The 17,501-nt window shown below is 40.1% G+C and overlaps 1 protein-coding gene across 4 annotated transcripts in view; it reads left to right on the top strand.

Annotated features, from left to right (window-relative positions):
- The window catches only part of LOC128212807 (microtubule-associated serine/threonine-protein kinase 3-like), a 123,218-nt gene that overhangs the window by 34,801 nt on the left and 70,916 nt on the right, over positions 1 to 17,501 (top strand). The window contains exons 1-2 of one of the 4 annotated variants that reach the window (XM_052918131.1): positions 5,846 to 5,944; positions 14,203 to 15,071. The exons of 1 other annotated variant lie outside the window; for it this stretch is intronic. In XM_052918131.1, coding sequence (XP_052774091.1) covers positions 14,361 to 15,071 — 711 coding nt within the window. In that variant the 5' untranslated portion in view covers positions 5,846 to 5,944; positions 14,203 to 14,360. Of the gene's footprint in view, positions 1 to 5,845; positions 6,083 to 14,202; positions 15,072 to 17,501 lie in introns of those variants that run through there. 2 more of the 4 variants (XM_052918130.1, XM_052918132.1) reach the window with 2 other exon arrangements.

The raw sequence follows: 17,501 nt of genomic DNA on the forward strand, positions 1-17,501 counted from the left end.
TTTGCTGCTGGTGAAATGGCATTGCTAGAGGCACTGAAGCAGTTTGCTGCTGATGTCAAGGCAATGTTAGGGGCACTGACTGAAGCAGTTTGCTGCTGGTGAAATGGCATTGCTAGAGGCACTGAAGCAGTTTGCTGCTGCTGTCATGGCAATGTTAGGGGCACTGACTGAAGCAGTTTGCTGCTGGTGAAATGGCATTGCTAGAGGCACTGAAGCAGTTTGCTGCTGATGTCATGGCAATGTTAGAGGCACTGAAGCAGTTTGCTGCTGATGTCATGGCATTGCTAGAGGCACTGAAGCAGTTTGCTGCTGATGTCATGGCAATGTTAGAGGCACTGACTGAAGCAGTTTGCTACTGATGAAACAGCAATGTTAGAGGCACTGAAGCAGTTTCTGCTGGTGAAATGGCAATGCTAGAGGCACTGAAGCAGTTTGCTGTTGATGAAATTGCAATGTAAGAGGCACTGACTGAAGCAGTTTGCTGCTGATGAAACAGCAATGTTAGAGGCACTGAAGCAGTTTGCTGTTGATGAAATTGCAATGTTAGAGGCACTGACTGAAGCAGTTTGCTGCTGATGAAATGGCAATGTTAGAGGCACTGAAGCAGTTTGCTGTTGATGAAATTGCAATGTAAGAGGCACTGAAGCAGTTTGCTGTTGATGAAATTGCAATGTTAGAGGCACTGACTGAAGCAGTTTGCTGCTGGTGAAATGGCAATGCTAGAGGCACTGAAGCAGTTTGCTGTTGATGAAATTGCAATGTTAGAGGCACTGACTGAAGCAGTTTGCTGCTGATGAAATGGCAATGTTAGAGGCACTGAAGCAGTTTGCTGTTGATGAAATTGCAATGTAAGAGGCACTGACTGAAGCAGTTTGCTGCTGATGAAACAGCAATGTTAGAGGCACTGAAGCAGTTTGCTGTTGATGAAATTGCAATGTTAGAGGCACTGACTGAAGCAGTTTGCTGCTGGTGAAATGGCAATGCTAGAGGCACTGAAGCAGTTTGCTGTTGATGAAATTGCAATGTTAGAGGCACTGACTGAAGCAGTTTGCTGCTGATGAAATGGCAATGTTAGAGGCACTGAAGCAGTTTGCTGCTGATGAAATGGCATTGCTAGAGGCACTGAAGCAGTTTGCTACTGATGTCATTGCAATGTAGGAGGCACTGAAGCAGTTTGCTGCTGATGTCATGGCATTGCTGGAGGCACTGAAGCAGTTTGCTGCTGATGTCATTGCAATGTTAGAGGCACTGAAGCAGTTTGCTGCTGATGTCATGGCAATGTTAGAGGCACTGAAGCAGTTTGCTGCTGATGTCATGGCATTGCTAGAGGCACTGAAGCAGTTTGCTGCTGATGTCATGGCAATGTTAGAGGCACTGACTGAAGCAGTTTGCTGCTGATGAAACAGCAATGTTAGAGGCACTGAAGCAGTTTCTGCTGGTGAAATGGCAATGCTAGAGGCACTGAAGCAGTTTGCTGTTGATGAAATTGCAATGTAAGAGGCACTGACTGAAGCAGTTTGCTGCTGATGAAACAGCAATGTTAGAGGCACTGAAGCAGTTTGCTGTTGATGAAATTGCAATGTTAGAGGCACTGACTGAAGCAGTTTGCTGCTGATGAAATGGCAATGTTAGAGGCACTGAAGCAGTTTGCTGTTGATGAAAATGCAATGTAAGAGGCACTGACTGAAGCAGTTTGCTGCTGATGAAACAGCAATGTTAGAGGCACTGAAGCAGTTTGCTGTTGATGAAATTGCAATGTTAGAGGCACTGACTGAAGCAGTTTGCTGCTGGTGAAATGGCAATGCTAGAGGCACTGAAGCAGTTTGCTGTTGATGAAATTGCAATGTTAGAGGCACTGACTGAAGCAGTTTGCTGCTGATGAAATGGCAATGCTAGAGGCACTGAAGCAGTTTGCTGCTGATGAAATGGCAATGTTAAAGGCACTGAATCAGTTTGCTGCTGATGAAATGGCATTGCTAGAGGCACTGAAGCAGTTTGCTACTGATGTCATTGCAATGTAGGAGGCACTGAAGCAGTATGCTGCTGGTGAAATGGCAATGTTAGAGGCACTGACCCAGTTGCTGCTGGTGAAATGGCAATGCTAGAGGCACTGAAGCAGTTTGCTGATGGTGAAATGGCAATGCTAGAGGCACTGAAGCAGTTTGCTGATGGTGAAATGGCAATGTTAGAGGCACTGAAGCAGTTGCTGCTGGTGAAATGGCAATGCTAGAGGCACTGAAGCAGTTTCTGTTGATGAAATGGCAAGGCTAGAGGCACTGAAGCAGTTTGCTGCTGACGCCATTACAATGTAGGGGGCACTGAAGCAGTATCCGGCTGAAGTGTTGTCAATGTTAGAGGTACTGACGCAGTTTTCTGCTGATGTAATGGTAATGCTAGAGGCACTGAAGCTGAGTTCATGACAATGTTAGAGGCACTGAAGCAGTTCGTTGTTGATGAAATGGCAATGTTAGAGGCACTGAAGCAGCTTGCTGCTTATTAAATAGCAAGGCTAGAGGCACTGAAGCAGTTTGCTGCTGATAAAATGGAAATGGAAGAGGCATAAAGGTTAAAGCTGCTGATGTTATCAAAATTTTAGAGGCATTGAGGCAGTTTGCTGATGATGTAATTGCAATGTTTGTGGTTTAAATGCGGTTTGCTGATGATGTAATGGCAATGTTTGAGGCATTGCTGCAGTTTGCTGATGATTCAATGGCAATGCCTCAAACATTGCTGCAGTTTGCTGATGATGCAATGGCAATGTTTGAGGCATTGCTGCAGTTTGCTGATGATGCAATTGCAATGTTTGAGGCATTGCTGCAGTTTGCTGATGATGAAATGGCAATGTTTGAGTCATTGCTACAGTTTGCTGATGATGCAATGGTAATGTTTGAGGCATTGCTGCAGTTTGCTGATGATGCAATGGCAATGTTTGAGGCATTGCTGCAGTTTGCTGATGATTCAATGGCAATGCCTCAAACATTGCTGCAGTTTGCTGATGATGCAATGGCAATGTTTGAGGCATTGCTGCAGTTTGCTGATGATGCAATGGCAATGTTTGAGGCATTGCTACAGTTTGCTGATGATGCAATGGCAATGTTTGAGGCATTGCTGCAGTTTGCTGATGATACAATGGCAATGTTTGAGGCATTGCTGCAGTTTGCTGCTGATGTAATTGCAATGTTTGAGGCATTGCTGCAGTTAGCTGATGATGATATGGTAAGATGAAATGGCAATGTTTGAGGCATTCCTACAGATTGCTGATGATGTAACGGCAATGATTGAGGCATTGCTACAGTTTGCTGATGATGTAACGGCAATGTTTGAGGCATTGCTACAGTTTGCTGATGATGAAATGGCAATGTTTGAGGCATTGCTACAGATTGCTGATGATGAAATGGCAATGTTTGAGGCATTGCTACAGATTGCTGATGATGTCATGGCAATGTTTGAGGCATTGCTACAGTTTGCTGATGATGTCATGGCAATGTTTGAGGCATTGCTACAGTTTGCTGATGATGTAATGGCAATGTTTGAGTCATTGCTACAGTTTGCTGATGATGAAAAGGCAATGTTTGAGTCATTGCTACAGTTTGCTGATGACGTAATGGCAATGTTTGAGGCATTGCTACAGTTTGCTGATGATGCAATGGCAATGTTTGAGTCATTGCTACAGTTTGCTGATGGTGCAATGGCAATGTTTGAGGCATTGCTACAGATTGCTGATGATGCAATGGCAATGTTTGAGTCATTATGCAATGACAATGTTTGAGGCATTGCTACAGTTTGGCATTGCTACAGTTTGCTGATGATGCAATGGTAATGTTTGAGGCATTGCTGCTGTTTGCTGATGACGAAATGGCAATGTTTGAGGCATTGCTGCGGTTTGCTGATGACGAAATGGCAATGTTTGAGGCATTGCTGCGGTTTGCTGATGACGAAATGGCAATGTTTGAGGCATTGCTGCGGTTTGCTGATGACGAAATGGCAATGTTTGAGGCATTGCTGCGGTTTGCTGATGACGAAATGGCAATGTTTGAGGCATTGCTGCGGTTTGCTGATGACGTAATGGCAATGTTTGAGGCATTGCTGCGGTTTGCTGATGACGTAATGGCAATGTTTGAGGCATTGCTGCGGTTTGCTGATGACGTAATGGCAATGTTTGAGGCATTGCTGCGGTTTGCTGATGACGTAATGGCAATGTTTGAGGCATTGCTGCGGTTTGCTGATGACGAAATGGCAATGTTTGAGGCATTGCTGCGGTTTGCTGATGACGAAATGGCAATGTTTGAGGCATTGCTGCGGTTTGCTGATGACGAAATGGCAATGTTTGAGGCATTGCTGCGGTTTGCTGATGACGAAATGGCAATGTTTGAGGCATTGCTGCGGTTTGCTGATGACGTAATGGCAATGTTTGAGGCATTGCTGCAGTTTGCTGATGACGTAATGGCAATGTTTGAGGCATTGCTGCAGTTTGCTGATGACGAAATGGCAATGTTTGAGGCATTGCTACAGTTTGCTGATGACGAAATGGCAATGTTTGAGGCATTGCTACAGTTTGCTGATGACGAAATGGCAATGTTTGAGGCATTGCTACAGTTTGCTGATGACGAAATGGCAATGTTTGAGGCATTGCTACAGTTTGCTGATGACGAAATGGCAATGTTTGAGGCATTGCTTCAGTTTGCTGATGACGTAATGGCAATGTTTGAGGCATTGCTTCAGTTTGCTGATGACGTAATGGCAATGTTTGAGGCATTGCTACAGTTTGCTGATGACGTAATGGCAATGTTTGAGGCATTGCTACAGTTTGCTGATGACGTAATGGCAATGTTTGAGGCATTGCTACAGTTTGCTGATGACGTAATGGCAATGCTTGAGTTATTGCTACAGTTTGCTGATGACGTAATGGCAATGCTTGAGGCATTGCTACAGTTTGCTGATGACGTAATGGCAATGCTTGAGGCATTGCTACAGTTTGCTGATGACGTAATGGCAATGTTTGAGGCATTGCTACAGTTTGCTGATGATGTAATGGCAATGTTTGAGGCATTGCTACAGATTGCTGATGATGTAATGGCAATGTTTGAGGCATTGCTACAGATTGCTGATGATGTAATGGCAATGTTTGAGGCATTGCTACAGATTGCTGATGATGTAATGGCAATGTTTGAGGCATTGCTACAGATTGCTGATGATGTAATGGCAATGTTTGAGGCATTGCTACAGTTTGCTGATGATGTAATGGCAATGTTTGAGGCATTGCTACAGTTTGCTGATGATGTAATGGCAATGTTTGAGGCATTGCTACAGTTTGCTGATGATGTAATGGCAATGTTTGAGGCATTGCTACAGTTTGCTGATGATGTAATGGCAATGTTTGAGGCATTGCTACAGTTTGCTGATGATGTAATGGCAATGTTTGAGTTATTGCTACAGTTTGCTGATTATGTAATGGAAAATGTTTTTCTGCTGATATTAAGATATTGAATGTTTTGTATTGATGTAAGGAAATGTTATTTGACCTTGTGATTGTTTTTCATGATGTAATATAGGAAATTGTGACAGGTATCCGGTGATGTAAAAATGATGTTTATGAACCTATTGGCAGGTTTACTACTTAGTACTATAACAGGTTCTTTGTATTATCATAACTATGCTTTCAATGAACTGCGTACAATGTAGTGGATTGTTGTGTACAACAAACTACCTATAGTTAGTGCAAACATAAACAAGTTTTGATGTAGAGTAGAAGTACAATCAGGAGCCAAGTTGGAAGGCATTATCATGATATTGGAATTCATGTAGTGCTGATTTTTCCCAGATCAGCTTTTGGCTTACCCCATGCCTTGCTCTGTAATCATTGTTTACAGCAGTTGTTATGGAAATTTGGATTATCATTTGTTCCTTGATCTGGTGCTTCATAAAACCTGGATAAGTAAATAATGTGTGACTTGTGGTTAGGTATAAGGAATATAAGGAGTTACTATTTACTCGACATTCCTTTAGAGTGTTAAAGATGACTGAAAAATATCAGGGAGAATATTGAGTGTATTTTAAGTGTATTTGTAGGCAACTAGGAAGGGTAATTTGGTTTGTTATTGATTGAAAATTGTTACTGTGACGTGGTTAATTTAATTCCTTGGAATTGTCACACTAGACATGAGTTCATGTAATATGGTGACACTTAGTGACAGGAAGGGCGGCACATCGATGGTGTTCATCAGTCTGTCTAATGAACTTAACATTTGAAAATGAGGATTGCTTCCTTGTTTTAAGGAAATAAGATGATTAAGTTTAGACTTGCTTAACTATTTCTTTGAATTGTCCTACTTTATGCTTTGCTAATAAACACAATCATGTATAGGTTTAATTTTAGGGATGATTGGCTTTTCTCAGAAATAAATGGTTAAATTGTAGATAGCCTATTCACATATCAAAACCCAAATTTGTCTGCTGAAATTTTTCACTTTTCTTAAGAATATGAAATAAGATGCACACTATGTTAAATAGAAAAACCTGACAAATATCATATTTCATTCAATATGTACCCAAAAGCTTAATTACATATCACAAAATACAGTAGTCCGTATTCAACCCCAATATGGCTTTCTTCCTCTATGCTGAGGTCATGTCATAACAAGTATCATTGCGCAATTTTAAAAATGACACCATAAATAGTGTGTCATTAAAATTATATTTATTATGCCCCCCTTCAAAGTAGCTGGGAATTACCATATAGTTCTTTGCACATATGTCTGGCCATCCATTGGTTGTTCGACCAAACCTTGTCCAATAACAAGAGTATGCTTAGACCTAAAGTCCACAAATTTGTTAAAGGGGTTGGTCAAGGCTACCAGATGACTCTGTTTGATTTTAGGTCAGTAGATCAAATGTATTGGTTCTGGTGATCTAGAACTCAAAAAGCTTGTCGAATTGATAAGAGTATGCTTGGTCCAAAGGTCCTCAAACTTGAAAGATGAACCATATTTATGCCTCCCTTTGAAGAAGAGGGGTATATAGCTTTGCACATGTCGGTCAGTCGGTCTGTCAGTCCGTTGGTAGACCAAACCTTGTCCGAGTGATAACTTAACAATTCCTGGGCGTATGTTCATCAAATTTGACATGAAGATTAGGCACGACCAGTAGATGACCCCTATCATCAGGTTAAAGGTCAAGGTCACAGTGACCTTTAATGGTAAAAGGATTTTAAAGCTTGTCCAAGTGATAACTTAACAATTTCCAGACCTATGGTCATCAAACTTCACATAAGGGCTGGGCCTGACCAGTAGATGACCCCTATTGATTAAGGGATCATTGGGTCAAGGTCACAGGGACCTTGAATGATAAGGGGTTGTCCGAGTGATAACTTGACAATGCCTGCACCCATGGCCCTCAAACTCGTCTTTGAGGTTGGTCCTGACCAGTAGATGATCCCTATTGATTTTGGGTGTTATTGGGCCAAAGGTAAAGGTCACAGTGACCTTGAATGATCAAAGTTGTCTGAGTGATAACTTGACAATGCCTGCACCCATGGCCCATTAAAATTTCATCATATTTACTTATTCCCTACTGCTAAGAGGGTACAGTCATCATCTGAACATGATTGAAAACTGTACCTACTATCTTTAAATTCACACTTTGAATGATCAAAATCTTAAAACTGCCTCAAAGGCATCGAATGTCAATGCAGATAAATCAGCTGTCATTTCGGTCCTTGCATTTTTCACTCAATTGTCCATATAATCCTGATAACATGGCGCTCAGGGGGGCATTATGTTTGACAAACATATTTTGTTATTTTAAGGTCAGTAGGTCAAAGGTCATGTTGGATTAATAGCTGCTGTATGTCCTAAAGTCCTCAAACTTTGGAGTTTAAAACCAGTTTTACGATGCATCAGAGCAAATGCCTGGTTGCACCTCTAATTTTATTTCCTTGTGTAAATTCAATTATAATGCAAGAGTGGTAATTGAAAAACTATGTAGTAATACATTGGCAATACTGTTCCACTTCACACATCCATAAAGCTTGGTTGTAAAAAAAGCAAAGGGAAAAAACTAATATTTTACAAAGAAAAAGATTTATAAATGCACTGTTTTCTGGAAATGTTTGCAATGCTTGAACTTATTCACGTCTTAAATAGCTGATAGTTTTGAGGTAATTGACAGTTTGTTGACAGTGCCAGACCTAATGGCACATACATCAAGATACAAGCTGCATTAATTAGAATGTATGTGAATATAGTCAGATATTGCTATTGCTGCTCAAGTTCAAATAATATGGATGAAAGCAAATCATTCCTCAGTGTGATGTTGCATGACCAAACATTTGCTTTAGATTGCAGAATTTATGTCCTTTTTAGTGTTTAATACTAGAATGGAATTGGAAATTCCATGGGAAGAGGTTTTGGCAGAATCCAATTTGAATGTTATCCTAAAAGATGTGTATGTTGTTGTCTGGGATAGCTTTCCATTTCCTGGTTTAAGGTCTCCCTTTCATGTCAGAGAAGAGTTGTCACATGTCTTTATTCAAGTCCAAATATAGTTGCTATATATAGATATGGAATTGAAACATTCAAAGATGCATTAATTATTAGTTCAGAGGCATCTTGTATAACAAGATTAGTGTTTAATGAAACCTATTTCTTTCTGTTTATGTTTTTTTTTCTTATCTAGCTTTATTTGTAATTTCCTGCTAATATTCTGCCTTTGTAAGCTTAATTAGATGATAATATGGAGTTATACGATAAGAAATATCAAGTTGAGGTTTTGTAAGTTGAAATTCCAATCACAGTTGAAATAATTATGCCCCCCTTCGAAGAAGAGGGGTATATTGCTTTGCACAGGCATGTCGGTCGGTCGGTCGGTCGGTCCGTCGGTCCGTCGGTAGACCAAAGCTTGTCCGAGTGATAACTGAACAATTCCTGGACGTATGGTCATCAAACTTCACATGAAGGTTGGGCCTGACCAGTAGATGACCCCTATTGATTTTGGGGGTCATCGGGTCAAAGGTCAAGGTCACAGTGACCTTTGATGGTAAAATAATTTTAAAGCTTGTCCGAGTGATAACTCAACAATGGCCCTCAAACTTGACATGGAGGTTGAGCCTGACCAGTAGATGACCCCTATTGTTTTTGGGGGTCATCAGGCCAAAGGTCAAGGTCACAGTGACCTTGAATGGTAAAAGGTTGTCCGAGTGATAACGTGACAATGCCTGCACCCATGGCCCTCAAACTTGACTTGGAGGTTGGGCCTGACCAGTAGCTGACCCCTATTGTTTTTTGGGCTCAATGGGTCAAAGGTCAAGGTCACAAAGACCTTGAATGGTAAAAGGTTGTTCGAGTGATAACTCAACAATGCCTGCACCCATGGCCCTCAAACTTGACTTGGGTTGGGCCTGACCAGTAGATGACCCCTATTGTTTTTGGGGGTCATTGAGCCAAAGGTCAAGGTCACAGTGACCTTGAATGGTAAAAGGTTGTCCGATTGATAACTCAACAATGCCTGCACCCATGGCCCTCAAACTTGACTTGGAGAATTGGCCTGACCAGTAGATGACCCCTATGGTTTTTGGGGGTCATCTGGCCAAAGGTCAAGGTCACAGTGACCTGGAATGATAAAAGGTTGTCCGAGTGATAATTTGACAATGCCTGCACCCATGGCCCTCAAACTTCACTTGGAGGTTGGGCCTGGCCAGAAGATGGTCCCTATTTATTTAAGGGGTCATTGGGCCAAAGGTCAAGGTCACAGTGACCAGGAATGGTAAAAGGTTATCCGAGTGATAACTTGCCAATGGCTGCACCCATGGCCCTCAAACTTGATATGGAGGTTGAGTCTGGCCAGGAGATTGTCCCTATTAATTTAAGGGGTCATTGGGCCAAAGGTCAAGGTCACAGTGACCTTGAATGATAAAAGGTTGTCCAAGTGATAACTCAACAATGCCTGCACCCATGGCCCTCAAACTTGACATGGAGGTTAGGCCTGACCAGTAGATGACCCCTATTGATTTTAGGGATCAAAGGTCAAGGTCACAGTGACCTTGAAAGCAAACTCGACAATTATTGGACCTATGGTCATCAAACTTGACATGGAGGTTGGGCCTGACCAGTAGATGACCCCATTTGATTTTAGGGGTCAAAGGTCAAGGTCACAGTGACCTTGAAAGCAAACTCGACAATTCTTGGACCTATGGTCATCAAACTTGACATGAATGTTGGGCCTGCCCAGTAGATGACCCTTATCGACTTTGGGGGTCATCAGGCCATGGTCAATGTCACAGTAACCTTTAACGCAAAAAAGTTAACAAATCTTCCCCCACTGATATCTCAACAATTCCTGAACCTATGATCATTAAACTTGACATGGATGTTAAGCCTGACCAGTAGATCACCCTTATTGATTTTAGGATTCATAGAGCCAAAGGTCAAGGTCACAGTGATCTTGAATGGTAAAAGGTTGTCCGAGTGATAACTCAACAATGCCTGAACCCATGGCCTTCAATTGATGATTTAAGGGGTCATCGGGTCAAAGGTCAAGGTCATAGTGACCTTGAACGAAAAAAACTTGTCTTGTGATAACTTGACAATGCCTGCACCCATGGCCCTCAAACTTGACATTTAGGTTTCTGGTGACCAGCTGATGACTCTGGATTTTGAGTTCATAGAGTCAAAGGTTATGAGGGTCATAACACACTTTATCCTCACACTTTAATGGTCATAATCTTAAAACAGCAACAAATCAGCTGTCATTTCGGTCCATGCATATTTCATTCAATTGTCCATATAATTCTGACAACATGGCGCTCAGGGGGGGCATAATGTTTGACAAACATCTCTTGTTTGAACTTTGTCTCAGCAATCGGAACTGTGTACTAATCCCAGCACGGTTCTTAACTTCCAATTTACAGGGAACCATTTCAATTGTTGTCTCCATACCGTATATCAAATGGTGATAATCAATCTCTCCGCTGGGATTCTTTACCTTCCGTTGCCCATCTATTTCTTATTGCATGGCTTCCCTTATTTTTCCTGTGATTTTACTTTCCTCAGCTGTTCTATGATCGATTAATAACCCATAAAATCTTGCCTACGGATAAAATAATAAGCAATTGTTACGATGAATTAATAAAAAAGTTGATGTATGAGAAAATGTTGTGTTATCTTAAATCATGATAGATTATGGAGCTTATGTTCAATGTCATTCCTGTCTGATTTCACACAGAACATTGTTTAAGCTTATGTTTCCCCATTTAGGACATTTTCTGAGAAAACAGGACCACCCTCCTTCAATCATATAATAACATATGTATAAAATGAGGAAAAGTTTGTATTTTTATTTTCAAATTAATATTTTTCCAATTTTTTTAAAAAGAGCAAGGGTCGGATGGGCCTAAAATAAATTGGCATCATTAATAGGTTGTGGTTCATAAATTAAAGTTTTGTTCAAAGATATATTTGCTTTGAAAGCCTTCATACCCGAGAAATGTATTATTAAATGTAGAGCACCTTCCTGTTGGCATAAATGTTTTCCAGAACGGTCATGATGATATTAGTGAAGTATACTGAGGTATACTCAAGGTCTCTTTTTATGCTGCTGAGGCCACACCAAATTAATGTTTAGTTCCTCGGATTTTTGCCCCAAAAAATTGGAGCGAGCGAGCGAAAAAAAAATAAAAAAATTTTTTTGTCAGTTTTCATTAAAACCGAAGCGAGCGAAGAGCGAAAAATATGTTTTTCCTTATATTCAATATAAATAAGAAGGATTGTTCAAAATAATTGCCCTTAAGCCCATTTTAATGCCATCTTGAACTGAACCTCTAATGGACATTGGGAAAATGTCGGAATACACAAGTTATTCATCCGTGTTTAGTACAAACATTATATGGATAAATCTAATTTCTTATATAATTAAAACGTACTTTAATATGACGATCATTCATAATAATAAATAACCCTGCTTTTAGTAAAAAGTTAGAAACAACTTATATACATCTACCTGAATCAGTTTAACATCATATGCAACTGTATTTAGACATAACTTAGGATTGATTTTGTATTTGTAAAAAATGATCACTTACACAGGCATCATCAAACATCAGACTCCATTTAACATAGACTGAATTTTGTTTTTATTATCACAGGAAATGCAATGACATGTGCTTATTAAAACAAAAAGAAGGATATTTTTTAGAGTACTTTTTTTGGTAATTTAGATGTTTTTATGCACCAGCCAATTGTATATGCCCCCTCCCCCCGCCCCCTAAGTCCGGAATAGCGGGGACTTTGACTTCCGGTCTCTCAAAGCCGGGTAAAATACCCGACCTGCAAGGACACACTGCTGGTAAAATCCCTGCCAAATGGCCCCGCAACCCCGAATACCTATGTGAGGCCCATTCCTGACTATTTTCAATATGAAGACAAAACCACATTCACTAGGCACTGCGGGGCCACCTGTAAGGTAAAAACACAGCCCATTGCCTCTGCTGTCCCTGGTATACCCCTGGAACAAGGGAGAGGGGTGGGCGGGGCAGTGGTTACAATTGACAAGTGCATTACAATCTCGGATTATGCTGCAAATAAAAACAAAATATAAAGTGATAAACTTACGCTTACTTATGTTGAGTTATATCCAGACCAGTGTTTATATCACTATTTGTGAAAAGATACTTGTTCAAAACTGTTGTTATGTCAGAATTTGATCCAAAATGAGCTTGATACATCAATTTGGACCAAACAATGACTCATGTTCCATATCATCTTCAGCATCGTCGTAACGAGGTAAAATTTTGGTCCATTGTATTATGACTTGAATAAAATAGTGCAGTACTAAGTTGATCATTCCGATTTCCATTCAAAACGAGTCACTAATTACGCAATATAATCGCTACAAGTCTCAGATACACATGCTTTATAGCATAATGATTTCTTTAAATAATGATCCTTTAGTGCATGAGATGATCAACAATGACTTCAAGCATGCTCAAAACATATTTATTGTCAAAAATAAGATTTAATTTCCAAACTTCGAGCCACATTGTTTATACCGGAAGCCGCCATTTTGATTGAATTTATTGAAACCCATGCTAAACTGATCGAGATACAGTATAAAAACACTACGCACCGGTAACTTCCCTTTACAAAAACATGAAAACTAGCGTAGAAAAATAATAGTTGATTATTTTTAGCCTTTTAATAAATTATTACCTGAAAAAAATCTGCTTGGCGATCAAAATGGAGGTGCGGGCGCACAAAAAAATAAAAATATTTTTTTTACATTTTCAAAAAAATAGGAGCGGTAAATCCGAGGAACGAAATATCAATTTGGTGTGGCCTGAGGAAAAAAACATGTGTTTTAACAAACACAAAGATCATTAAGTGTTTATTGGAGCAATAGCAATTTGATTGATGTTTTATTCCTGCTAAAAGCAAAGACAAAGGAAAACATACAATAATTGATTTAGGTTCAGGCATTTCAATTTATTTCCAAGTTAAAGCTGTACTCTCACAGATTTACCATTTTTACAACTTTTTTTATTTTTTGTCTTGGAAAGGGCAAATTTTTGCATTTATATCCGCAAACCAATAATATAAGACTGCTGACAAAAGATCAGATCACAGATTTTCATATTTTCTTTCGAAAATTAATGTTTTATGGCTTAAACCGTTACTAACAGTTTAAGAAAAATGCATAAAACATCAATTTTTTAACTTAACTTTAAAAATCTGCGATCTAATCTTTGTCAGCAGTCTTATATAATTGGTTTCCATGGATTTTCACACAAATTGGCTCGTTCAATCTGTGAGAGTGCAGCTTTAAGGTCAATCAATGTTTATAGCAGATATAAAATTAATATAAGCTTTTAAAGGTAGGAATAAAAACTGTTTGGTTTTGATTTTATTACCAAAATAAAAATGCCTGTTTTTATACTCAACAACTGCAGAATTTAGATGAAAATGTTATGAGAAGTCTATTTATTCAGTGGTAATATCTATAGCTCATGAAAACAGAATTGAATTACAAATTAGTTTTTTTTATTCAAAAACTGCTGTAGTTATGGCGTGTACATTGGATATAAAATTATTGAACATTTGCCATACCATTACTATGTGACGCAAACAAGACTATTTAGTGGTCTGTGACAATTCCAAGGAGAACTATTTATTGGAAATTTCTGATGAATTTAGAACAGTATATTAAACTTTGTAGGTGGTTGGTTTAGATCAAGTTTTGATCATGTAAACTTTATCGGAAATTGTTTGCATCAGTCTGTAGTTAAATACATAGAAATTGATGAAGAGTTAGTGCGGTTAGCCCAGGGCTCTGTAATGTAAACTGAAGGAAGATATGACATTTGCCTAAGGTCAATGGAAAAAAAAAAAGATAATGTTTCCAGTAGAAATTCTGAGAAACGTAATAAATTTAGAAGCTGTTCGCCTGTTTGCCGTCATTCACTTGTGAAACAGAACGCAGATGTGGAAAGAATACAGGAAAAACTCGTGGGAGTCGAAGGGAAGGGCGGGAATGCCAAAGGAGTTAGGTTAGAGTCCAAGAAAATTACAAAAGAGGATCAAGGTACTGTTCTACCAGGAATAAAATGTACGTATATATCTACAAAGACGTCTGGTGGTGATGGAGGAAAGGACATTACTAGAAGACGCAGTCTGCCAGCCCAGAGATCAAGTTTGTTGGTTCCTCCATTCTTGAAGACGCCAACAATTTCTGTGGTAGATAATGCACCGTTGGTCGTGTCCGAGTCTCGTTTGACGGTCCCAGGTCAGGAATTATTGTCATCAAGTACATCGTACATTATGGAACCTAAACGGACAGAACGCTCAAAACAGGAGTCCAGTTTATTAGCTCCGGTTCTCACATCAGTTAAGCAAGCGGCTAGTAGCAGTGTGACAAGTGGGCCGTTGATGGTTGGAAATGGGCAGCCGGTCAGTCAACGGTCAAGTGTGACTGAGTCAACAATTCATGAGGAAGATTTGCCTGTGATTGTAAGGCGGCGAGGCTGTACTTTGCGCGTGAAAATCACATCCATAACTGATGAGGACCTTGAGGAATTTGAGAAACAGGTTAATAGATTATAGTTTTATAAATTGAATATTTGTTATCTTTGTTTTACTTTACTAAATGTGAAGGAGAGGCTGTCATGTCAAACATATTTGGTTAAACAAATTCAAAGTAGGGTTTAATTTGCAAATTCAAATAATGTCAAAAATTACTTCTCCCAACAAACTGTTCAAAAATTTATTTTTGTCATAAGGTGACAATTATGAATTCAAAACAAAATTTATGTCCACGATAATTAAGATATTAGGGCCTCATTAAGTATGAAATATCCCTTTCCTTTTTCCAAACTCTAAGGCCCACAATACTTCAAAAATGCTTCTAAAAAGTTATTTACAGTTCCATTAGGATTTAATTATATTAAGAGAATGTTCTTAAATTATATTTAAAAAAATAAGCATGAAATAGTTAAGGAAAATTTAGATGATTTTCAGGACAATGTTTACAGAACTTTACAGTGCATGATTTCGGTATGTTGTTTCTAACAAATCTTAGAAAAGATGCGAAAACTCTTGAATATTAGGAACCTCTTCTAGTCCCTAGAATAATTTCTTCTTTATTGCAGACATTTTCCTTAGTATTTAAAGTATGCTATGTACACTAATGATGTGAATGGTAGAAGCCAGGTGACCACAAAATAATGATGTGATGGTAGATGCCGGGTGACCCTACAGTAATGATGCCATGGTAGATGCCGGGTGACCCTACAGTAATGATGTGATGGTTGATGCCGGGTGACCCTACAGTAATGATGTGATGGTAGATACCGGGTGACCCTACAGTAATGATGTGATGGTAGATGCCGGGTGACCCTACAGTAATGGTGCCATGGTAGATGCCGGGTGACCCTACAGTAATGATGTGATGGTTGATGCCGGGTGACCCTACAGTAATGATGTGATGGTAGATACCGGGTGACCCTACAGTAATGATGCGATGGTAGATGCCGGGTGACCCTACAATAATGATGTGATGGTAAATGCCGGGTGACCCTACAATAATGACGTGAATGGTAGATGCCGGGTGACCCTACAATGATGATGTGAATGGTAGATGCCGGGTGACTTACAATAATGATGTGATGGTAGATGCCGGGTGACTTACAATAATGATGTGATGGTAGATGTCGGCTGACTTACAATAATGATGTGATGGTAGATGCCGGGTGACCCCACAATAATGATGTGAATGGTAGATGTCGGGTGACTTACAATAATGATGTGATGGAAGATGCCAGGTGATCCTACAGTAATGATGTGATGGTAGATGCCGGGTGTCTTACAATAATGATGTGAATGGTAGATGTCGGGTGACTTACAATAATGATGTGATGGTAGATGTCGGGTGACCCTACAGTAATGATGTGATGGTAGATGCTGGGTGACCCTACAATAATGATATGATGGTAGATGCCAGTTGACCCCACAATAATGGCGTGAATGGTAGATGCCGGGTGATCCTACAAAAATTATGTGATGGTAGATGCTGGGTGCCCCACAATAATGATTTGATGGTAAATGCCGGGTGACCCTACAATGATGTAAATAGTAAATGCTGGGTGACCCCACAATGATGGTGTGAATGGTAGATGCTGGGTGACCCCACAATAATGATGTGAATGGTAAATGCTGGGTGACCCTACAATAATGATGTGAATGGTAGATGCTGGGTGACCCCACAATAATGATGTGAATGGTAGATGCTGGGTGACCCCACAATGATGGTGTGAATGGTAGATGCTGGGTGACCCCACAATAATGATGTGAATGGTAGATGCTGGGTGACCCCACAATAATGATGTGAATGGTAGATGCTGGGTGACCCCACAATGATGATGTGATGGTAGATGCCGGGTGACCCTACAATAATGATGTGAATGGTAGATGCCGGGTGACCCTACAATAATGATGTGATGGTAGATACCTGTGACCCCACAATGATGATGCGATGGTAGATGCCGGGTGACCCTTCAATAATGATGTGATGGTAGATGCCGGGTGACCCTACAATAATGATGTGAATGGTAGATGCCGGGTGACCCTACAATAATGATGTGATGGTAGATGCCGGGTGACCCTACAATAATGATGTGATGGTAGATGCCGGGTGACCCTACAGTAATGATGCGATGGTAGATGCCGGGTGACCCTACAATAATGATGTGATGGTAGATGCCGGGTGACCCCACAATAATGATGCGATGGTAGATGCCGGATGACCCTACAATAATGATGTAGTGGTGAATGGTAGATGCCAGTCGACCCCACAATAATGATGTGAATGGTAGATGCCAGGTAACCCCACAAGGATGGGACCCCACAATAATGATGTGAATGGTAGATGTCGGGTGACTTACAATAATGGCGTGAATGGTAGATGCCAGGTAACCCCACAATAATGATGTGAATGGTAGATGCCGGGTGACCCAATGATGG

This window comes from Mya arenaria, chromosome 13 (assembly GCF_026914265.1).
Source record: "Mya arenaria isolate MELC-2E11 chromosome 13, ASM2691426v1".
In the NCBI taxonomy this organism is placed as follows: domain Eukaryota; kingdom Metazoa; phylum Mollusca; class Bivalvia; order Myida; family Myidae; genus Mya; species Mya arenaria.